Here is a 24,470-nt window from a genome sequence, read left to right as displayed (position 1 = left end):
TTAGGGGAATCAATAGAAAAAGAAAATCCCTTATGATACACCAGATTCAGCTCGATTATTAATAAAGTGAATAGATCTATCATTTCTTGAAATACCTCTTCTGATTTAAAATCGTGGTATAACGTGTATCATTATATACATACATACATATATATATACATACATATATATATATATGGGTGTGTATATATATATATATATATATATATATTATAAAATGATTTTATTAATCAATCTATGAGATTGCAATTTCGCAACCAACCAATCCACCTTTAAAATCTCATATGGATCAAACAACATCAATCAAATCACATTGACTTGTAGTTATGCCTATACACAATCACAAAACAACTTAAATATACTAAGAACATCACCATAATACAATTAGACATGAAAAACCACTAAATTCTCTGTCATGACATAAACATATAAACCCAAGTGTAGTACACAACTATTAGAGTACAAAAAAGAAAGTCCCAGAATAAAATTAATTCTTTTTAACAATGGTGTGTATACATACATGCATACATACATACATGCATACATACATGCATACATACATACATACATATAAATGACTATTCTAGTCAAAAATGAAATTCTCCATTCGAGAAATTCAAATAAGAGGATCGAACCACTTCTTCTAACTCTTTTTCAAATTTGATAAATGTTGGTTGATCGTGTATTTCATTATAGTTCTATGATTTAGAGCATCATTTCCTATTTGATACCTTTGAATTCCATATTCAAAGTTGCGATTGAATCGATTCAATAAATTTCTTATGTAACCGTGGCCCGTGGGTACTATATTGGATTTGAATTAGATTTTGGATCAATCTATATTGATTGAATGCCTCCATTATGTTATTGCTAGCAAATACCACTATTTTAAGTTTTAATCTTCCAAATTAATCTTACAAGAAATCTGGACCTATTTTTTTTATGATCCTTTGATAAAAAAACATTCATTCTTTTCATAATAAAAAGGAGATAGAACCAATAAAAAGTGATTTTTCGTCCTAGGAGTTGAATAACTCATTCAAGAAATGTTTTTGATCCAATATGGAGGATTCAATAGAAAAGGAAAATCCCTTATAATACACCAGATACAACTCGATTATTGATAGAGTGAATAGATCTACCATTTATATTTATATATATATTATAAAATAATTTTATTAATAAATAATATTTTCCATATTCTTATATTTATTATGATATTATTTTTAAAATATAAGTTATAATAAACATTCCTAATTTAATTTTTATACTCTTTTTTCATTCTGAAATTTAAATATAGATTATTATATTAAAATGTCAACTCATCCCATATTTTCTAGGCCAAGTTTAAGTTCAAGTAAATGGTCTAGTAAAAAATTTAGATCTGATAAAGATAGGCTCATGATATATACACCTCCTTTTTTTTATAAGTACACCTCCTTTATACTTTTTTTAAAATTATAAAATATTGTAGTTTTTTTTTATAAATTTTATAATTTTATACCTTTAACTTTCAATTTGCTACTTTTTTCTTTTTTTCACACTTTTTTTCTTTTAATTTGCACATGCTACCAAAATAGGTGAAGTGAAAGAAAGGTAAAAGAGTGCATGTAAAAATTGAAAAAAGGAAAAAAGATGTATGAAATTTTTTTTACTAAATTAAATGTTGTGGATGTAAAATTAAAAATTAAAAATAATTAAGAATATTTTTAAATTTTAATTATATTTTTTAGAAAGGAGGTGTACTTATAAAAAAAAGGAGATGTATATATCATGAACCTATACCTTTATCCACCCTTCGTCATCCACTGTAAGTCGTCCACGATCGAACCAAATAATGCCAAAAAATTAATTTTATTTATTTTTGTTGTGCACAAGTAATATTAAATAATTAGGTTACAAAAAATACTTATAGATGTAAAATGTAATTTAACATATTAATTTTTACCTTGTATTGAATGTAGAGAACGATGGAAAATAAGTAAAAAATTAGTATTTTTTACATCTATAAGAAAGGAGAAACATTTTTAAAGTGAATTTCTTATATAATTTTGGAAACTTTCCCGAAATATTAACAGTGTATGTATTTGTTACAATAATTCCATAAAGAACTTCCCGCAATAATAATTTTAGTGTTACGAAAAGTACTTTCTAGAATTATTTCGACGAAAAGTTATTTCCAGAATAGTAATTTTAGTATTCCAGAAAGTACTTTATAGAATTATTCCGGCGGAAAGTTCTTTCCGGAATAGTAATTTTAGTATTCCGAAAAATACTTCTCATAATTATATACAAACACACTTCCGAAAAATATTTTTTAAAATAATTTTCTTTGTTCCAAATAATATTAAGGATAATTTAAGAATTTAATTTTTTTTTTAAAAAAAGGGGTGTATGTATAAGAAAATGGAGGTGTATATACCATTAGCCTAAAAATAAAAGTAAGCCCAACCACAAGAAAAAAAAAATTGATGTATTATATTAACATGACACGTGATAAAACTATATATCAGGGTTTTTTTTTTCTGACATAACACATGATATCATCGTGACAATAACACTATATTTAGAGATAATTCTGGAAAAAAGAGTTACTGGTATAAAAAATGAAAGACTAAATTACATGAAGGGAAATTATATTTAACCCTTTTATATTTTTTTCTGATTTAATTATAAATAATATTAAAACTTACATATAATGCCTACAAATCAAATCAATCTAATCACATACAATATGCTTTGAATCCTAATAATCGATTCAAGTTTGACTGAGATGAAGAGTATATAAAATTTTCAAGTAAAAACTAAGATAAGTCCATCTTAATTCATTCGAGGATCACTCCAAATCTTCTGACTTCTACGTCCAAGCTAATTGGCACTAAGAAGCACATGTAAAAATAAAAATAAGTGACAAAGACATCAAATTCAACAAAAATTTAACCCTAATTCGTGATAGGGAATCATGAGATAATAATCCATTATTTGTTATGATCACACAATGACAGCAAGAATTAACGACCACCGATCAAAAGTCCACAAACAAGGTACTTCACTCCTGAACCTCAAACAATATCTTTTTCCCTTTAAATCTAACTGGACAAACTATTCTCAGTGTAGTAACTACTCGATTGTCGAAACAAACCAAGCATAACATGGACGTTGGAAATTGTAAATTCAATAGAGCTATCATGTGACCTATAAAATGTTGACTTAAAATCACAACAAGTTACCATCGAGAAAAAAAGTGATTATATACAGAGGGGCACGACAAAATACAGTTAAGCATCTCCAGAGCCTGTAATATATGAAACTACAACTGTGGTATCATCAAGCTTGCCACCATAGTAACGAAAACCAGCATCTTGAGCAGCAGTTGAGAAAGGAGTCTGCCTATCTTTGTCCAGTGCCCGTTGACGAGCCAATGCAGCTATCTTCTGCGCTGTCACCTGAGGGCTTAAGCCGGCTCTCATGGCATGAACCACCACTGCCGTAATCTCGTTGTTGTACAAGTTATCAAACAGCCCATCCGTACCAGCAACTATGACATCCCCGGGTGCAACGGGAATGGTAAAAACCTGAGAGAAACAAGGCAAACCAACTAAGCATCCCACTAGTAGCAAAAACCCAGATGGAAAGAATAGAACCAAACTTGACTATTAGTAATGATTGTCGATTGAATTCTTAATGTAGATACCATTAGATCATGAGGAAAAGAATACCACAGAGCATAAACAACATGCAAAATTAGGCACAAAACAAGCAGTAATCAGTATTATAGAACCAGAGAAAAATTGCAGAACTAAGACCTCAATACAAACCTGCACAGGTGTGCTTGTTTAGCCGTTAATGCATCCATTTCCACTTTCAAATAAACTAAAGGTGACTAAAGAGTTTTATTGAATTTACGTTCAACATCAATTTAACGTGTACATAAACTGCGAAGTGCAAACATTATATGCTTGACTCAACAACAATTAATTAAAAGAGAATGTAACATTGAAAGAGTAACGTTGAACAATCTAGTTTGTAACAATTAATTGAATAAAAATAGTACATTAAGAGAGTAAATTGAAAACAAAGGACTAAATTGAGGGCCATCCTAAAAATCAGTGTCTATAAACTTAATTAAACTATTATATATAGAGAGAGATCAAATTACTCCAAGAGTAACTTAAAAAAAGTTGCTCTCAGTCTCCACCTTACATTTCCTTTCAACCTAAGGGTTAAAGATAAGTTACTCGTTTGAACCATTATTTTTGGAGTAACTTTATCCCTCTCATATAGAGTAGATAAAAGATGCTTCATTGACCAACTTAACCAGATTCACCTAAGGACAAAGTCCAGGGTAGGAAAATACCTGACCAGAACTAGGTAAATCACCATTACTACCACATTCCAGCTGATACGTGAAATTGAAATCATGTTGCTGCACTGGGGACCGGAATACAGTACACCCATCCCGGACCACCATAAATCCACTGTCTCCCAAATTGATAGCATTAAGGCCCTGTGCAAGAAACACAAACAATGAATGTATGTTAACAAAAAAGAATGAAACAAAATAGAGATCTCTTTCGGGAAAACTAGTTACATGGTAAAATTGATTGTTTTCATCAGAATATTTGTAACCTAGAAACACCAAAATACCCTTGGGTAACAAATATATATAACAGCAGGAAAAAAAAACTCTTAAATTCCAGGATAAAGTTTAGAAATTATTAGGTAGGGTTTGACATGCAAATAGAACGGAATGAAATAAGGTGTCCTGTTTCTTCTCCTTGGTCCCATTCCACACCCAACCAAAATGTACCACTTTTATAAATGTATATCCCGTTCTATTCTCTTTCTAAAATTTACCAAACATATAACAGAATCAAATAGTATGTTCCAAGCTTCCACTCCATTTTAAGTTGGGCTAATTTTTACCATAAATTATTAAAGACACCATTTTGTTATGTAAACCGATACTTCTGCATCGTAATTCACTCTAGTCAGTTAACATTTTTACAAGAGAGCAAGATGTACGAAGTTCTAAGAGTACTGCCATGACAAATTATATTGTCACTAACTTTATATAAATTTTGCACAAATGGGTGCTGAAACAACGAAAATAAGCTGCAAGGGCTGAAAGTAGTCACCAGCAGACCATTGGATGACACAAATTATATACTCTAAACATCAAGAAAATAAAGAAAATAACTAAGGAAGGTAAATTCAGTACTAGTCTACCAGTATTCAGAGAAAATCAGTGCTTTATAGAGGTTAAGGTAACCTGTTCAGTAAGTGCAATGATGCATGCTGTAGAGGAACCCTTAGCTTTTGTACTTGAATGTGCTTTTTCCAGCACCCTAGCTGGATCAATTGAACCTTTGGGTTCTTCCTGAATAGCTTCCACTGATTTGGACATGAGCTCACGAGAGTAATATCCAGCATCAACACCAAGATCTGCCCAGCCACCAACCCCATCTGCCACCCCTACTGCTTGTTCCTCAGAACATATAAAATGAGCATCTTCTCCACCAGTTTCTTCTTTATCCGGATGAGGCAAGTAGCATGATCCTGATATTAACTTAAGGGTCTTTCGTGAAGGAGTTTTCCTGCAGTCAACATCTCCAACCATGTGATATCAGCCATTTAAGATTGCAAATTCAGAATATAATTTTATTCACCATATATAGCCTCCACATATTTTTGGTTACATATTACACTACAACAAAGCAAATTTTTTAGTTTTTCCCTGTAGGATGATAGTATTATGGTATCAAAATCCTAACCCGAGTTGTAGAATAGGGAAATAAACCCTCTCAATAACGAGTTTTGTCAGAACTAGTAGAGGTTTGTCTGAGTGTACAAGACTTAGAAGTGGACAAATAGTGGTTAACAATAGTAATTCAGGAAATACTGGAGTTCAATCCAGAGTTCAAAACAATAATCAAAGACCCAAAGTAGATGGAGTAGTCCAGAATGGTAACAAGAAAAAGGAAAACTATGAAGCAGATATTAACATAGTCTGATCATTATTTTCTTATTAAAACAATTAAAAAGCAGTTCCATTTTGAAAGGTCTGCATACTCTAATACGAGAACACTTCAGTTCATATTCCCAAAATTGCACCAGTCAATAAAATAAATCTCCTATTTTGTGCTTCTAAAATATTACTAATAAAACAGCTTAACAAACCTTTCTTTGTAAAGATGGGATGCAACCATATATTTTAACCCAAAATAGCATTAGTCAAAATCCCCATGGTCAAAATATTTGCACTCTTCAAGCCTTTTAAAATTACTTCTGTCACAAATAGATGTCGATTGCAGCCATAACGACAAACAGTCGACTATAAGTGACACAATTATCATAATATCATTCTAATCAACAAGGCACAAAATATAAACAATTATCATATTAACCACAGATAATTGATATTGCTTCACATTCATGCTATGGTGAATACTGAAGGGAAATAACATACAGTTCAGATGAATCTGCAGAGCTTCTTAACTGTTCCTCACGGGCACAAGTGTCAAATGGCACATCATGAGCAGGCCCAGCAGAGTAACACGAGGTTGACAAACTATGGAAATCTCCAGACCCGGACTGCATGCAAGGCTGAGAATTGCACCAAGTCTTGGCAGCATTATAAATAAAATATCCACAAATCACACCACCGTCTGGCTGCTGATGGTTTCTCAAACTCATGATCACTTTTCCACCATTCCTCAAACCCGTGTTTAAACATATAGTACTGCTATTCCTGGCCGCCGGCGCACGGCGGTCACACTTGAAAACCGGGTTATCTAAATGGGACTCACCAACCACTAATCTGGGCAAGTGAGCAGCCATTGTCCTAACCCGAAACTTGGCAGCAGTTGATAATTGATCAGGTCCAACAAGGGTACCACCAATGTGGTATCCACAGACCTGAATCGAAGGGACCGAAAACGTTCGGGACAGCGTGTCAACTACCGATAGTGTTCTTCTTTTGCCACCTAATTCAACACAATATGAGCTATGCAAAGAATGAAAAAACCTAGAAAACTTCCCTTGCGCTATGAGAACTTCAGCAGCCTCTTTCCCCACCACCGATCTCTTAATCGAAGCTCCGAGCCTTGAAAAGTAATTCGATGGCATTTTATTTCTCACCATTTACCACCGCTGCCAATCTCATAGCTCCCAACACATTAATGCCTGATTCACTATCAACACAGCACGCAAACAAACCAATCCCCTCAATATCTTCAATTATTCAGAGACCTGGGTTATCATTCCACAACACAACAAATCATTCATCTCAGAAAATCAGGCTCGTAAAAATTAAAATTAAAACAAAAAAGAGAATTTTGAAAATAATAAAAAGGGGGGGGGGGGGAGGAAATCAACCCTAACCGTAAAACGTTGGAATTGGAAGCGCAGGAGAAAGGGGAAGGAGGATTAGGGCTAAGTTTGCAGGTTGGGAGAAGAACCTGCCACAGCCACAGCCACAACATGATGACCTCTGGGAACAAGAATATAGAAAATTCCCATAATTTCAGGAATCTCGAAATTTCTATATCAATCCTAAAATGCCATATATATTTTTTTAAAAAAGAATTAGGTATATCCATATCTTATTAATTTATTATTATCATATCAAAATAAGATACGAAAATAATTATTAATTTAATATTTTATAATTTAAAATATTATTTTATTTATTTGGAATGATTTTCAGCCAATCATTTTTCAATTTAAAAGAGTTATACTAAATCCCAACAGAAAGATAATGATTCAAAATATATTTTATATATAACTTTGACATATTTTGTGACAATCCGGTATTTAACTTTAATCTATCAATTTAATTATTTAATTTCATTTAACTGATTTAACTTATGACTCTGCTCATTTATAAAAATTATTATCTTCAAAAATTAAAATATTATTCTTGTACATCTTTTTTATATTAGTATTTTATTTTATATAAATATTTAGTATATATAACTAAAATTTATAATAAATTATATATAAATAAATATATATTTGAATATATAAATTATTTTAAAAAATTTATTTTAATATATATTTAGCATTTTAAGTTTTTTAATATATTAATTATATATATATATATCAATATTTTTTTAAGAAATTATCAATAATCAAAAATAATTTTGTATTATAATATAAAATATAATTATCATAAATCTAAAATATTAGAAAAAAATTGTATTTATTATAAATTTTGATTATAATACAATATATACTAAAAATGTTTATTTTTTTATAAAATTAATTATATAAAATAAATAATTATAAGGTACATTATATGTGCTACAATATTATTATTAAACTAATTAAGCATGCAATGTATTGAATTATAGTGATAAAATATTCATTAAATTATTGTGATAAATATAGTTTCTTTAATATAATGTTTTAATACCCTACGACTTAAATATATTCATATTATTAAATGTAATTATTATTTATTTAAAATTATATTTAAAAATAATAAATATAAAAATATTTTTTCTTTAATTTTCATTTTTTTAAAAATTTATAAATATTATTTTTGGTCTTGAAAAATATTTTTGCTCCATGTAAAATGAGTGAAGTTTGATTTTAATTCCTATAAAATATTTTTCTTTGATTTTCATTTCTTTAAAATCTAAAAATATTTATTTTTGGTTTAGGGTTTATTTTAGAAGTGTGACACACTAACATTATCATTAACAATTGTGTGTAACACTGGAATTATCACTTGATTTTTTTATAAATAAATAAATAGTTAAAAATGATTATATACTAATCTTCTAAATTTTAGAGGAAAGAAAAATGATAAAAAAAAAATTATAAGTGACTAAAATCAAAACTTGTTCATTTTATAGAGACTAAAAATATATTTAATTCTGCTTGAAATTGAAATATGTATGACAAATTTTCTCAAATTTCACATTTTCAAAACTTAATCTATCACTATTTTTTTATTTTAAGAATTATCATTTAATTAGTGTGAAATATTTATTTATTTTTCAACAACTTTTTAAAAAAAAATCTTAAGGGAAATAAGCCGATCGCCGCGATGTCAGCACTTATTATATTTTATAATCAATAAATCTACATCATAATGATAAATGGAAGTATCTTGATTTTCATTTTAGTTTAAAAGGAAAAAAAAAGTTCATAAATACTAGTAAACACATCTAATGAAAAACAGCTTTCGAATCTTTGAAAAATAAAAGTAATATACAATGGATATCTTTTTTGTTACCGATATTAGTGTGGTGATTAGTAGTTATCGTGTTTTAATCCCTTCTATAATCAATATTCTCGATCACGATACTGCTTTAATATTTTCAACAAAAGACCACATGCTGGATAAATAAAGGATTTCACAATTGGTTCTTTTTTTTTGTCATTAAAAGTTGCATTATGCTTTTGAAGCAATGTTTATATGAAAGAATGTGGTTAACAATTGACATGCATAAAACATAATGTGGTATATCTGAGATTTGTCAATCAAATATGATTGTATTCTGGGTCTGCATTTGGAGAGGCCCAACGTCCATTAAAAGGCGTTGGCCCAATAAAACATTTAGATACTAAACCTTTGAAATGCTAAATCATTATTGATGAGTTATACTTCCGTTCCTCTGTATAAAAAACAAATAGTTGTCTTATTTTAATCTAATTATAAGAAACATAAAATTATTTTTAAATATATTACTTACCTTTTATACTATTAATTTATTATAAATCTATTAACGAGGCATTTTTATTTTATTGTAGAAGTGTATGCATTTATCAGTCAACTAATACCTACATCATGTTAATTGATTGAAAAGTCCCTAATTATGAATACACCCCCACCAGGTATTACAACACAAGAGCAACGTACAGTCCTTACACTGACACCAAACCCTCGAAAAGAAACTAAAAAACTCAAACCAACGTTTGAGAAAGCCTTCCCACTTTTTATGTTTCACTAGCTTGTGCAAGTGAGGAGTCCACAGATTGAATAACAGACATTCTCAAATGAGAAACTCCCCATTCTCCAACATCAATCAATAGAAGTTGCAATATGCCAACAAGGTTGGGGACAGTAATACATGATCAAAGCAAGTTTGTGAGGAAAATTTTCAGGTCAGTAAGCAGCCAATTTTCCCATCATGTAGCAGAGACGCAGGTCCGCTAACAAGTCTTGTTGAATAATGTAGCCAATGGAAAAAAAGAACGAGGAAGTAGGAATGGCTAAGGAAGTCAACTTTCCTCCTACTCACACTAGACAGAAGCCCGAAACAGAACCCTTCAGGACAAAAATACCCTTCCAGTTGTTTCAATATATTTGTGAGAATAAACCATTAATTTAGATTTGGTCCTCGAAGTAATACTCACTCTTAAATAGTCCCTGGAGCAGTAATACTAAAACTATATAAGTAATCCCTAAAGTATTGAAAAATCCATCGATTAGTTCTTAGGTTAATATCTTATACTAACATTCATGGACCAATTTGAAGGATTTTCTAATACTTAGAAGACTACCTAACATAATTTCTATTACTTGCAGGATTACTTATATAGTGTTTTTACTTTAATGATCATTTAGGAGAAAGGCTAATACTTTAAAAATGAAGTTGACAGTTTATTCTATTTGTGACAAGAGACATAATATTGTCAGTGCATTTTTTTTTTTTGTGTGTGTGCACAATGTAGCAATGAGATATCAATCTAAGAATTCGTGCAAACAATCTAAATCGAGCCTAGAAGGTTATATTTCTAGTTCATCTTGACAATGATAAAAGTAATCATGCAAATTGCAACCCCCTCCTTTTCCCAAACTGTTTCTTGCATCCAACAACAGCCATTCCAAATCAATTTTCACAGGAATACAATCCATATATTTGTTTTCCTTCTCCTTTTAAATGCCAGTGTTGTGTTGAGTAAAATAGATGAGAACTGGAAAGCCACACTGGTTATGTAAAGAATATACACAATCCACTATCCCCCCGTCTAAACATTCCATTTTGTAGTTCAGTGTTAGCTCTCAACAAAACCCACAAATAAACCACACAATTCTACACAAAGCAGAAGCTAATTAACAAGATTCTTTCCTATCTAAATCTAAACCATACCAAATGAAGCCACAAAAAGAATAAAGCAAAGAATGATGGCCATTCTTATTCATGAATGAGCATTGAGCAATAAATCTAAAACTATAAGCAGAACAAAGCAACCAAGAACCATCCTCTCTTGGCGTATACAGTATACCTATGTGTATTCCTTACATGTTTTGTGTGGAAAAGCCATCAAAATTGGATTCCTTCCATCCAAGTTTCAACAAGAGAGCCAATTCTTGTGAGTGCTAATAAGCGCAGACAGAAGTCCAGCTGAAGCCATCAAAATAGGATTGGAAAACGAACTCTTGCCATCCAATATATCATCAACGGCCATGATGGCATCCGCCAAATCCTGAACAACAGAAAGCCTCTTCATCAGTTTCTTCTCTCTCAATTTCCTCAACCTCCCTTCCTCCTCCGCACACGAAACCCCTCTCAGCTCCGAAATCTCCAAAGTCGAACTCAGACACGTCTCCTCCTCCGCCATGGCCCTCAAATCGCCCACTTTCAGCGCGATGCTGCCGACGTAGCCGAGGAGCTCCGCCCACGCGCTGACCTTCTGCAAGGAGCGCGCGCGGCTGGGATCGATGAGGCCGGATTTGGCGAGCCACACGAACTGCTCCAGGAAGTAGTAGAGGCCTTCGCCGCCGTAGGCGAGGAGGGAGAGGAGGAGGCGGTGGCGGTGCTGCTGGTGGTGGTCGGAGGTTCGGAGGGCGTTGAGGTCCTGCACGAACTTGCCGAGTCGGAAGGCCTTGCGGCTGACGCCGACGCTGGACTCGAACGCTTTGAGGCGGCGCGTGAGGGCGGGGTCGGAGGAGTGGAGGAGCGACGAGGCGAGGATGAGCTTGGTGGCGTAGCGCGAAATCTTGAGAAGCTTATCGACGCCGTCGCGCTTCGCGAGATAAGCTTCCACGTGGTTCAATAGGTCTCTGTGATGTTCCTTCGACGGTGGATCTTTAGGGTTAGGGTTTGGCGGTGGTGCTGTTGAATCCATCGGAGGTGTTGCCGCCGATTGCTGCTGCAACTGCGAGTGTATCCCAATTCCAAATGCTCACAACAATCACACTATTCTTTTACATTTCATTTTGTTAATTTATCTTTTAATATATTACAAATAATCATTTTCTCTCCCGAAGCGAATTTAATGCGTTAGAACTTAGAAGTGAATTGTAAACATTTAAGTGAATTATATTTCATTTAAGAAATACTATGTTGGAAGGAGCGCGCATGGCTGGGATCGATCAGGCCGTTGTTTCTTTCATGGAATTGCTATAAATTTGAATCATAATATATGCCTTGTAACAACTCTTAAAATATATATTTCTTTTCTGAAACAAAATCGATTTCGGTTTAAACAATTGCAAAAGGAGCACACTTATTTAATTAGAACCTAAAATATGGATCTCGACACTAAAATCAATCCATCAAAATTGATTTTTTTTTTAATGACAAATGTTAATTGTTAATTGCTTGTTGTTAGTGGGGAGATTCAAACCCATACCCTCCTTATCACTCCAATCCTATGTCCCTCCCCCCAAACCACTTGTACTACCCTTATCACTCATCATCAAAATTGATCTGCTCATGATATATATGTCTTCTTTTTTTAATAACTACATTTTTTTTAATTTTTCTTTTAATTTCTAAAATATTTATAATTTATTTTTTGTTTTTAATTTTTAATTTTATACCTCCAACTTTTAATTTATTACTTTTTTTTTCTTCTTTTTCACACATGTCTTTGCTTCCCTCTTTTAATTTTTATATATATCATTTTATTTTGCTCTAATTTTGCACCTATTAATTTTTACATTATTCTCTTTTTTCCTTAATTTTTTCACATGTACCCAAACTATAGAATTAATATGTCACAACATTGTAGTTACGTGCGACTTTCTCAACATGTTCTATCGTACTAAACACACATTTTTTCTTTGAACATTTCCTCTTTTTTCACCCCTCCAAAAATCTTAACATTAAATTTAATATTATAAAAAAATACTTTCAATATTCTGGAGTATTGTGCAGAATAATGAAATTAGTATTCTAAAAAGAATTTTTTTAAATTATATTTTTTACATACTTTCGAAAAGTACTTTCCAGAACAGTAAATTAAGTATTTCAAAAAGTACTTATTGAAGTTATGTAAAATAACATACTTTCGGAAAATATTTTCTAAAATAATAAAGTTAATATTGAAAAGTAATTTATAGAAGTATGTTAGTTTACAAAATTTTAAAAAATACTTTCCAAAATATTAAATTTATTATTCTGAAAAGAAATTTTTAAATTTATGTAAAAAATACACTTCTGTAAAATATTTTTTAAAATAATTAAATTAATGTTCCAAAAAATATTTTTCAAAAAAATATTAAAAACTCAATTTCAAAACATTTTCGATTACATTAATTTTACTATTATGAAAAAACTAAAATTATTTGATGTATTTTCTATACATGTAAATAGAAAAAATGCTAAAATAAATACACTTTTGGTTCAACACTTCTCAATACTATCAAAAACGTCACACGTTTATAATATTGTTAAAAGCTAATTTTACATTTTGAATGCGTATGAAAATTGATAAAAGGAAAAAAAGAAATGTGTAAAAAAATAGGAGTTAGGAAGCCAAGATCTGATCTAAGTAGTTCTGGTAGCCAATGAGCGCTTGTCTGGTATCGAATGAGCTCTACTCGAAAAAAAGTAAAAGACGGGAGGAAGCGAGTGAAAAGGGGAGAAGGAAGAAATGGCAATAAAGCTCCTATTAGAAAAAACTCAAGTCCCACATCAAATAGAGATTAGGCAATTGAATAGTATACAAGTGGAAAACAACCCTCACCTTACAAACTGGTTTTGTAGGGTTGAGTTAGGCTTAATCCACTATTTTAACATGGTATCAGAGCCATTTAGATCCACTTTAAAAATGGGCCACCTACCATTGATGCATGCCTCATAGGCATGAGGGGGTGTATTGGGAAAAACTCAAGTCCCGGCAATCCTAGATCATTAAAAAAGGCCACCCACTATTTATCCACGTACCAAGCCCAATAGTACTGGACGTGAGGAGGTGTATTGGGAAAAACTCAAGTCCCACATCAACTAGAGATTAGGCAATTGAATAGTATACAAGTGGAAAACAACCCTCACCTTACAAGCCGGTTTTGTAGGGTTGAGTTAGGCTTAATCCACTATTCTAACAGAAGAACCTTCATTTTGGCGAGAGCACAGAGATGCCATTATTCGGGATTCAATTCTTACTACGCACCAGCGCTTCTCACATACTGTCAAAAAAACTTAAAGATTTAAGTGGTGCAAATGCCCACACTTCTTTAACTTAGAAAAGTATGGCGAAAATCAAACGAAAGTCTTAATGAGCTGACGGATAGAAGTCCAATAGCAACTGATCAACGCTTTGAGCGCTTCTTCCTTTTTCTCCCGGTCGAGTTGGCTGGAAGTTCGCTTCTTCCTTTAGAGAGTTTCAATCGATGAAGTAATGTAGTGCTAATTCGTTGGACTTTGTTGACGTGGAAAAGTCATTTTTATTTTTTATGACTTATTATCAACCCTTTTGAGGCATGGATCGAGGGTAGTTTCTTTTATTTACGCGAGCCTTCCAGATGTGTTTGATTTCCTACTAGAGAAAGAAGGCTTCTTTCATGAGTCCGGGTCTGAAATGAAAATCTTCCGTTAGAAAACTTGAATATTGAAATTGAGAATTGACCCTGTAAGACTTATCTGAACTTATAAATTTAGAAAATGTTCAAATTTTAGTTTTCTAAGAAATTCTTAATTTTTTTGTAAGACATTACTCAAATTAAAGATCTCAAAAACAAAATTAATAAATTCATTAAAAATTTTGAATTCATTCTATAATTCTAATAAAAAAGATAGATTCAAATAGAAAAAATAGGGAATAAAAGCGGGTAGCGGGAATCGAACCCGCATCGTTAGCTTGGAAGGCTAGGGGTTATAGTCGACGTTGATTCATCATTTTGATTTAACGTCTCTCCAATTCAAAACCGTCCAATTCAAAACCGAACGTGAAACTTTTGTTTCATTCGGCTCCTTTACGGAAGAAATTTCGAGATGGGAAAAAAATTGACCCATAACATCTATATGCAAAGTGTTAAATTAAACGTTAGAATGTAAAATTAAAAACTTAAAAATTATAAATAAAAAAAATATATCAAGACTATTTTAAAATTTTAATTTTAAAAAAAAAAAGATGTATATATCATGAACCAAAAATTGATTTAAATTTAAATTGGTACAGTTACGGAGTGGCGTGGATCAATTAGATTTTTTTTCCACGGGCTGTGTATGAATACATGCACTGAACTTTGTACTCGTGCCAACAAATTCCTTTTTTCAATACAAGTACATAAATAAATCTCTTATTTGCTGTACTTAGGGATTTATAAAATACTAAAATTCACAAAAAAAATATTTGGCAAAAATATACAAATCATGCTGAGATAAAAATAATGTCTCCTCTTCCCTATCCCTTGTGCTTCAACTCTATGTTGATGGTTGAAGACCATGCGGAAGCCAAGAAACTTCATCTCATGCATGCAAAGAAAGGTTCTGCAATTGTTTCTGGCAAATTATGAGTGAATTCCCCGACATAAGTTGACAACATCCAATGCACACCAACAAGGATGATCCACATTCTTGCTGCAATATATGCAATTTCAAATTCAAGATAGAATAGGACTGGCTCCATGTGGCAACTCTGGAATATCCAACCTAAGAAAGAGCCAAGAGGGATTAGCCAAAGTCTGTTGTAAGAACCATGATGCAAAGCAAATATGATCCAAAAATCTAAATCGAATAGAAAGCATATTATATTATGGTGACCTACGAAAGGAGTTCAGAAAAGGAAGAAACATGCTACTATTGTTGCTAAATAAAAGCTCATAATGTGAGTTGTATATATAGATACTCAACCTATTTTATGAAATACAAATTTAACGATATTTTACTGAAAATGCATCATAAACATCAGATAAATAAAAAATATGGATTGAGTTAGGCGTAATCCATTTCTAATATGATATCAAAGCCTATCCACTCTTAATATTGAGCTACCTGCAAATGTCTCGTAAACTTTTCATTCTAGATATCTAGTCTTGAAAGTGAAGGGAGGTGTGTGCAACCCTAGTATTACATTGGTTAGAAATATGGACATAACAACATTCAACCATAGAAAAATGAGGATGGCAAAGGCTAAAGTTATGACCATTAACCACTAGGCTCTAATACCTTGTCAAATGTCAAGGACTTCCAAAGGCTTAATCTTTCATGTAGAGTTTCATGAATGACATATATCTAACAATAATGATTTAATTTGTATAATTTTATCTTTAAATTACAGAAGCCCCTCTTAGGCAATATTGACATAGCCCCAAAATTCCTATCACAAAGCTAATCACAACAGACTTCATGCATGCATGTACACCAAACAGGACTTCCATTAAAACGAATTATTATGTAACCACATTAACAAACATTGCAATCTTGACTCACCTTTGTTTGACCTTGATCATTCCTGTACCTATCTGAATTGGTATACCCATGATTATGGATTCACTTACTCCACCAATAGAGTCATCCCTCCCACGAACAGATGCCTGAAAAAGAATATCCGCTGTCCTCTCGAATGATGCAAGCATCAATACACTTTTACCCATCTTTGAAATTCCAAATCTATTTATTCCGAGGATATGACCCTAATTTGGAAAATTAGATACATCAGTGGAAACAGACATTTAGCACAAATGCAGATAAGGTCATATTAGTTTTTTCTTTTGCTGAATAATTTCCAAAGAACTTACCGTGGCAGTCATCACATCTGCTAGAAGCATCATATGGCGTATGTCTATTTTCATTGTTTTCATTGTTTCCATAATCTCATCAACAATACATTTTCTGGCAGCTTCAATTCCCAGTGTGATCCACACTTCATGGATATGATTAGTAACAGTATTACGTCCATCAACCCCATCAACTCCCATAACCTCTTGCAAGCCCGTGCTGAGGGGGCAAAAACGAATACATGCAGATCAGGAAATAAAGTTAATTAAAAAAGCAACCACACAAAGGAATGCCATGACAGAAAAAATTATTGCTTCAGATTGACGATAGTTTTCTTTATCCTTTCATCACTAATCCTTAACGGTGTAGAGATAAATATATAATTAAAAAGTATTCCTGCTTTTAAATAGCCCAAGTTCACCTTCCACTTTCAAAAATAGAACTGGCCACTGTCAAAGTTTTCAAGTCCTGCAGGATGTTGCACCCTGTGATCATATTATGATTGAATTTAATGGTGATACACTTAGTATAAAATGTTTTACACGAACAACCAATCAAAAATCATAGTTTGTATAACTTTTAAGGTAATTATTATAAAAGTCAACAAACTTATCATTTATATGAGTTGTGATTGGATGATAATATAAAAAATATTTTACACTGTTAGTGTATTACCAATAAATAAGCAAAGTCGTAATATTTCAGGGTTAACATTAACCAATGTGTTAAGTTCACTTTGGCAACTCTTCGGTCTAAATTCGCAACTCCAAAAATCCGTATAATATGCATCCAAGCATTTAATTAAAGTGGATTGAAGGAACATAAAGTCATAATGAAAAACAGAATGAACTAACCCTTCCACCAGTAATTCCATCTTTCCAGTTTCTTTCCCAGTCTCTTTATCCTTTTTTTTATTGGTAACAACACGACCTGCAGTTTTAATTCCCTGCAATTAAGAAATAAAAGGTAGACGTGTTTTTCCATCAGATTATCTGGAAATAAATACCAGGTTCAATTGCACATTGTTGTCACCCATCATCTTTCACACATTCGGGAATTTTGCCACCAACTATTTTATTAGCACATTTTATCACCAAAATTATATAATTTTGCACATTTTGCCCCAATGTTAAATGTTCCTTAAATTTTAAACAGCATGCTGATGTGTGAAATTATGCACGTGACAAATTGTGCAAATATAGTTGGGTCACAAAATTGACACAATCATGAAAGACAAGTGGCAAAATGTGTAATTAATCCTAAATGAAAAACTATAAAATCAAACAATGCAAACATAATATTGCCTTCATCGGGTATCAGTCATAAAGTAAGTCAATTGAACATACCTTTACTACAACTGACGGTAGCAAATTTTTTAGATAATTAAGCTGAAAGTGGATTTTACTTCTATCAGCATCTTGGGGAACAACTTCAAGCTTTTTAATATCTAAAATCTTGATGTGCTGCATATCAACAGAAACTTTGAACATTGTAGGCATAAAAGGAAAAGAAAATCATAATAACAAGACTAACTCTTTACCTCTGGCTTCAGTTTCGTCTTTTTAGTGCGTAAAATTGATTCTTTTACAATATTAGCATCTATATTTAGATGTGCATTTTCGATCCTTTTCATGTCAAGGGTTATAACAATTGCCGCTGATCTTGAAGTCATAACAACTTTTATACTTTTTGCAACCTATATCAATTGACACAATATGATAGTGTTCGAGATCAGATATTTAAAATATGAACCGGAAATAGCTGCCCCAGGACAGGGCTTAACAAAAGAATTAAAACATGAAAATAGTATCCTAGGCAGAACATTGATACATATACATGATAACTACTTATAAATAAGTGAAGAAAAAATTGAAACGATAAGTGATACCAATGCTTCGCAAAATTTATACCATGCGACACATTAACTAACAAGAGAATCAAAGAAACACAAACTTAAAAACACACCAACATAAGTTGTTAAATTACTAGAAGAGGATCTAGTAAACCAAAACAAAATCAACTGGTAAGAGAAGGATTGTTTCCTACTTCTATGTACTAACTCGGACATATCTCTAGCCAATGTAGAACTTGGTTTTTTTTTCAAATAGTTACATAACTGATAATCAAGGTATAACCATGTATGTATCCAGGATTATATGGTGGGTGAATAATATAGTAGGTGTACTTGTATCCAGGATAGACTCTGATACAAAAGCTAGTAGAGAGAAAAGGCAAAAAAATAAACTTAGTATTCTTACACGATGAATTAGTCACTTATAAAAGATAAGAGATCAGCTATATATAGATGTACAAGAAAAATACCTAAAGGACTAATTAATTGTATACACGACAGTAATACAACTGGGAATTTACTTTCACTGTTGCACGTATGCACATAATGATAATAATAATCTGTATTAAAATTATACTGCCTTGACATGTGCACCCAAATATGAGCACTACACAATGTACAAAAAATAAAGACAAACTTGGAAGAATACCGACAGCTGAAAAAATTTCAATAATTGCATAGGTTGTTTTTTGTTTAAAGACTACAAAAAATCAAGTAACTGATAATCAAGGTATATATATACCTGGCCTAAATTTGTTTTTTCTATTCGGCCTTTTACTATTTTTGCAATATTTTCATCATCTTCTCTCTCAAGTTGTGCAATGATAATTGGTGTACTGATCTTTTTGTTGCCATTTATTATTTCTTTGATACGAGGAACTCCACCAGTAACATCTAATGACAGATTAAGGGACAACTTTCCAGACCAATCAACATAGAGCAACATTCAATAAAGTATTTAAATGGAACATCAGTGATTATCAAAGTAGACAACATGGTCAAATAAAGGATACTCATCATGCTTCCAAGTCCAGCAAAGTGGAAAGTTTTCAAAGTCATCTGGGTCCCAGGCTCTCCAATACTATGAGCTCCAGTTGCACCAACTGGAGCTCCAGCCTCCACTTTTTTTGATAGGTAACGCGATAGACAAGTATCCAGAAAAACCTGAAAAATAAGGTACTATGTAAATAGAAGCACAAACTAGTAAGAATATAGCATGAATTAAAGGAAGTATAAAAAGATCAATAGCAAAACAAACATATATTCTAAAAAACAAATGTCCAGAAAGATCAGAAGATAACATCATGAAAAATACATCAAAAAACATATCATTAATTCAGTTTTAAGCATACAAATTGCATAGAGTAATTATGTGAATGAACTCATCCAAAAATTAAGATTATGATGGAAATTAAATCCGGCCAACTTCTAGCACACTTTTGGCAGAAGATCTCCTTCATTGTCAGCTTGTTTTGTTGCTCTATTAACCAAAGTTATCAATCTAAAATAGAGGCACATGGCTGTTAACTCTGAAAATGCTATTGCGGTATAGCATGAATCACCATCACCACTATTTTAAATATTGTAAAACAAACTGAATAATTTATACTACACATATAAATACTCAAACAATTTATTAAAAAAAAAACAAATAAAAGAAATTTGTCATAAACAATAAGCTAGAGTTTATACACAATCACCATTGGCACCTATTTGGATAAACTTTTTCATGCACTTCTTGGAGAAGAAAATAATGAAAAATGAAATAATTTTCTTCATAAGCTAAAGTTAGCTTTTCCATAAGTTTAAAATTAGCATTTAAATAAATTAATATGAAAAAGCTCCTACAAACTAGTTTATGAATAAGTTAAGTTTAGCTTTTGAATAAGCTTATTTTATTTATTATTTTCTTCTTGTTTAAGAAGTGTTCATAAAGAAGTTTATCCGAGCATACCCTTAACATAGGAACAATAAGAACATAGTAATTAAGTCTGTTAAGATAATTCTATAAGATATAGTTTAGATATACTAGTTTATCTTCTCCTATTTTCTAGTTTAGTTTCCTTAGTCAGTTTTATCTAAATCCCTAAACTTTAGGGATTGATTATGTTTTATGCCTATTTATTTTATTGTACCTATTCAGATTCAATAATAAGAAATTATTCATATTCAAGTTGGTACCAGAGCTCTTTGGTCCAGGAACCCTAATCCAGCCACCAACATCTAGGGTTTCTAGGGTTTTCGAGTTTTGTTCGCAGTTGCCGGAGTTGACACCGCCTGCACACTCAGAGGTCACCGATCGGCCTCTCCGTCGAGAGCCACCGTCATCCGCCGTCTCAAGCGCTCTCACGCGCGATTCTTGTTGAGGAAGCTCGCTGGCGCATGGGCTTCACGCGCCGCCCTCCCAGCCTCCGTTTGCGGCACGGTTCACTCCCTTGGACTCGCCGGCCCTCCCTCTTCTCGTTTTGACCCTTTTCAGGTTGTGGGTCACACTCTAGGTGGTCTGTTGGTGGTCGTTTGGTTGCGGCCTCGGAGTTCCGTTGTCGTTTGGTTGTTGTCTCGGAGTTTCGTGGTCGTTTGGTTGCTGACTCAGAGTTCCGTGGTTGATTGGTTGCTACCTCGGTGTTCCATGGTTGATTGTTTGCTGTTTCTGTGGCTTTTTGATTGAGGTTTTCTTTTGTTGTTTTTTTTCTCCTTTTTTTTCTCCTTTTTTTTCTCTTCATGGCTCAATCTCCAACTTCGGCTCTAGAGCTCAAGATTGAATCTGAGGGCAATCATCTAATCTCATTATCTACCGATGATTACAAAGAGTACCTTGGGTTTTGGACTCTGGTGCTTCTGATCACCTAACTGGTAATGTCTCCCTTTTTCATAGCCTATCATCACCTAAAACTCCACATCATATCACTCTTGCAGATGGGCAAAAGTCCAAGCCACTGGTATTGGCCAAATATCACCTACCCCTTCACTACCATTAAAATCTGTTTTACTAGTTCCTGGATGTCCTTTTAATTTGATTTCTATAAGTAAGTTGACTCGGTCACTAAATTGTGTCATAACCTTCACTTCCGATTCTTTCTTGATACAGGACCGGAGTACGGGACAGACGATTGGAGTCGGATATGAATCATATGGTCTCTACTACCTTCAGTCTTCTACCTCTACCATATGTGCATCTGTTGAGTCTCCTAGTTTAATTCATCGTCGCTTGGGTCATCCAAGCTTGAATAAATTAAAGAAAATGGTACCTCATCTCTCACGCTTAGAATCCTTAGAGTGTAAGTCATGTCAATTAGGGAAGCATGTTAGAACTTCTTTTCCTAAGAGTATTAATAGTCGAGCTGTGTCTCCCTTTGATGTCATTCATTCTGATGTTTGGGGCCCTAGTCGAGTTCCTTCTCTTTTAGGGCATAGGTATTACGTCACCTTTATTGATGATTTTTCTAGATGTGCTTGGATATTTTTGATGAAAAATCGTTCTGAGTTATTCAATATTTTTCAAAGTTTCTATTCGGAGATCAAAACTCAGTTTGGCAAAGTAATTCAGATTTTATGAAGTAACAATGCTAAAGAATATTTTTCAGATTGCTTCAAATCATTTATGACTTCCCATGGCATTCTACATCAATCTAGTTGCCCTCATACACCTTAACAAAATGGTGTAGCTGAACGAAAACATAGACATATTGTGAACACTGCTCGTACTCTTTTGTTGAATGCCAATGCACCCCCAAAGTTGTGGGGAGATGTTGTACTTACTGCAGGGTATTTAATAAATCGAATGTCATCCTCTGTCTTGAATGATCAAGTACCTCATTCCCTATTATACCCATTGGATCCCATTTACTCTGTTCATCCTCGTGTCTTTGGTTGTACTTGTTTTGTCCATGATCTTTTCTCAGGACGTGCTAAGTTGTCTGCTAGGGCTATCAAATGTGTGTTCTTAGGGTACTCCCGTTTTCAAAAGGGGTACCGCGGTTACTCTCCAGCTACACATCGGTTTTACATTAGTGCAGATGTCACTTTCTTTGAAAATACACCATATTTCGTTGCTACAGATGTCTCTTCGGTTGACTCAGATCTCCTTTCTCAGGTATTGCCTATTCCTCATTTTGATCCTGGTGTGCCTTCTACACCTACTACTTTAGAGGCACCAGAGATTCCTAGCACACCACCAGGGTTTGATCGTCCTCTACACCGATTTGGGATAACCTATGACCGTCGGTCACATACTATTGTTCCTCCCAGTACTTCTACAACTGAGTCATGTGATTCTGCCCCTGCTCCAGTCTCCTTACCTACTACGGCCCCACCTACTTCAGTTGACTTGCCCATTGCTCTTCGTAAAGGTAGTCGTTCTACTTGTAATCCTCATCCTATTTATAACTTTCTTTCATATCATCGTTTGTCTCCTACCTATTATGCTTTTATCTCTGCTATTTCCTCTATTACCATTCCCAAGACAGTACAGGAGGCCTTAACCCATCCAGGATGGCGACAAGCAATGATTGATGAGATGGCAGCTTTAGACTCCAACCACACTTGGGTACTTGTCCTACCTCCGCCTGAAAAATCTGTTGCTGGTTGTCGGTGGGTATTTAATGTGAAAGTGGGTCCTGATGGACAGGTGGATAGATTGAAAGCTAGTCTTGTGGCTAAGGGATACACACAAGTATATGGTTTGGATTACAGCGACACCTTCTCTCCAGTTGCGAAGATGGCCTCAGTTCGTCTCTTTTTAGCTATGGCTGCTATAAGGCATTAGCCTTTGTTTCAATTAGACATCAAAAATGTCTTCTTACATGGTGATTTGGAGGAGGAGATTTATATGGATCAACCTCCTGGATTTGTTGCTCAAGGGGGGTCTGGTCTTGTATGTAAATTACAAAAGTCCTTGTATGGCTTCAAACAATCACCTCGTGCTTGGTTTGGTCGATTTAGCAAAGTTATACAGGAATTTGGAATGATCCGCTGCGAGACAGATCACTCTGTCTTCTTTAGACGCTCATCGACACATAGATTTATCTATCTTGTTGTTTATGTAGATGATATTGTGATTACAAGTGATGATCAGGAGGGCATCAAGGTTCTGAAGCAACACTTATTTAAACACTTTCAAACTAAGGATTTAGGTCCCCTACGTTATTTCCTTGGGATTGAGGTCGCTCAGTCAAAGTCCGGAATTGTTATTTCTCAGAGAAAATATGCCCTTGATATTCTAGAAGAGACCGGACTTACAGATTGTAAGCCAGTTGACACTCCCATGGATCCTAATGTAAAGCTTATGCCTAATCAGGGGGAGCCTTATCCTGACCTAGGGAGATATCGGAAATTAGTAGAAAAATTGAATTATCTCACCATGACCAGACCTGATATATCCTTTCCTGTCAGTGTTGTAAGTCAGTTTCTTAACTCTCCCTGTGAGAGTCATTGGCTTGCAGTTGTTCGAATCCTTAGATCAAAAGATCACCAGGAAAAAGACTTGTTTACAATGATAGAGGACATACAGACATTGTTGGATATTCAGATGCAGATTGGGCAGGTGATGCAAGTGATAGGCGGTCAACATCAGGCTATTGTGTCTTCATGGGTGGTAATCTTGTCTCATGGAAGAGTAAAAATCAAAGTGTTGTTGCACGATCAAATACAGAAGCAGAATATCGTGCTATGGCTCACACCACATGTGAGCTCTTGTGGCTAAAATTCTTAATTCA

At 33.4% G+C, this 24,470-nt stretch overlaps 3 protein-coding genes across 4 annotated transcripts in view; all 3 read right to left on the bottom strand.

The window, feature by feature from the left end:
- Nucleotides 1-2,924: 2,924 nt before the first annotated feature.
- Nucleotides 2,925-7,541, bottom strand: LOC109817426 (putative protein phosphatase 2C 55). 2 transcript variants are annotated; one of them, XM_020382666.3, is made up of 5 exons: nt 7,384-7,541; nt 6,470-7,251; nt 5,273-5,597; nt 4,358-4,507; nt 2,925-3,575 (listed from the first exon to the last, which is right to left on the bottom strand). In XM_020382666.3, exons 2-5 carry the CDS (start codon nt 7,141-7,143, stop codon nt 3,279-3,281), a joined length of 1,446 nt encoding a protein of 481 aa, XP_020238255.1. In that variant the 5' UTR covers nt 7,144-7,251; nt 7,384-7,541; the 3' UTR covers nt 2,925-3,278. The 2 variants fall into 2 exon arrangements, with proteins under 2 accessions (XP_020238255.1, XP_020238260.1); XM_020382671.3 differs by having other exon boundaries at nt 7,378-7,531.
- A 3,585-nt stretch (nt 7,542-11,126) lies between these two features.
- Nucleotides 11,127-12,539, bottom strand: PEX11A (peroxin 11A). The gene has a single exon (XM_020346456.3). It carries the CDS (start codon nt 12,082-12,084, stop codon nt 11,308-11,310), a length of 777 nt encoding a protein of 258 aa, XP_020202045.1. The 5' UTR covers nt 12,085-12,539; the 3' UTR covers nt 11,127-11,307.
- Nucleotides 12,540-15,322: 2,783 nt separating this feature from the next.
- The window catches only part of NRPC1 (nuclear RNA polymerase C1), a 29,046-nt gene continuing 19,898 nt past the window's right edge, over nt 15,323-24,470 (bottom strand). The window contains exons 20-27 of the mRNA XM_020379985.3: nt 19,770-19,920; nt 19,499-19,650; nt 18,445-18,600; nt 18,251-18,367; nt 17,759-17,850; nt 16,925-17,123; nt 16,617-16,819; nt 15,323-15,836 (exon numbers count right to left, since the gene is read on the bottom strand). Of these exons, the coding sequence (XP_020235574.2) occupies nt 15,788-15,836; nt 16,617-16,819; nt 16,925-17,123; nt 17,759-17,850; nt 18,251-18,367; nt 18,445-18,600; nt 19,499-19,650; nt 19,770-19,920 (1,119 nt within the window). The 3' untranslated portion in view covers nt 15,323-15,787. The remainder of the gene's footprint in view (nt 15,837-16,616; nt 16,820-16,924; nt 17,124-17,758; nt 17,851-18,250; nt 18,368-18,444; nt 18,601-19,498; nt 19,651-19,769; nt 19,921-24,470) is intronic.

Source organism: Cajanus cajan, chromosome 9 (genome assembly GCF_000230855.2).
Source record: "Cajanus cajan strain Asha chromosome 9, NIPB_CcT2T_4, whole genome shotgun sequence".
Lineage (NCBI taxonomy): Eukaryota > Viridiplantae > Streptophyta > Magnoliopsida > Fabales > Fabaceae > Cajanus > Cajanus cajan.
The sequence above is the reverse complement of the archived record's forward strand: the minus strand, read 5'-3'. Positions and strand labels throughout refer to the sequence as shown.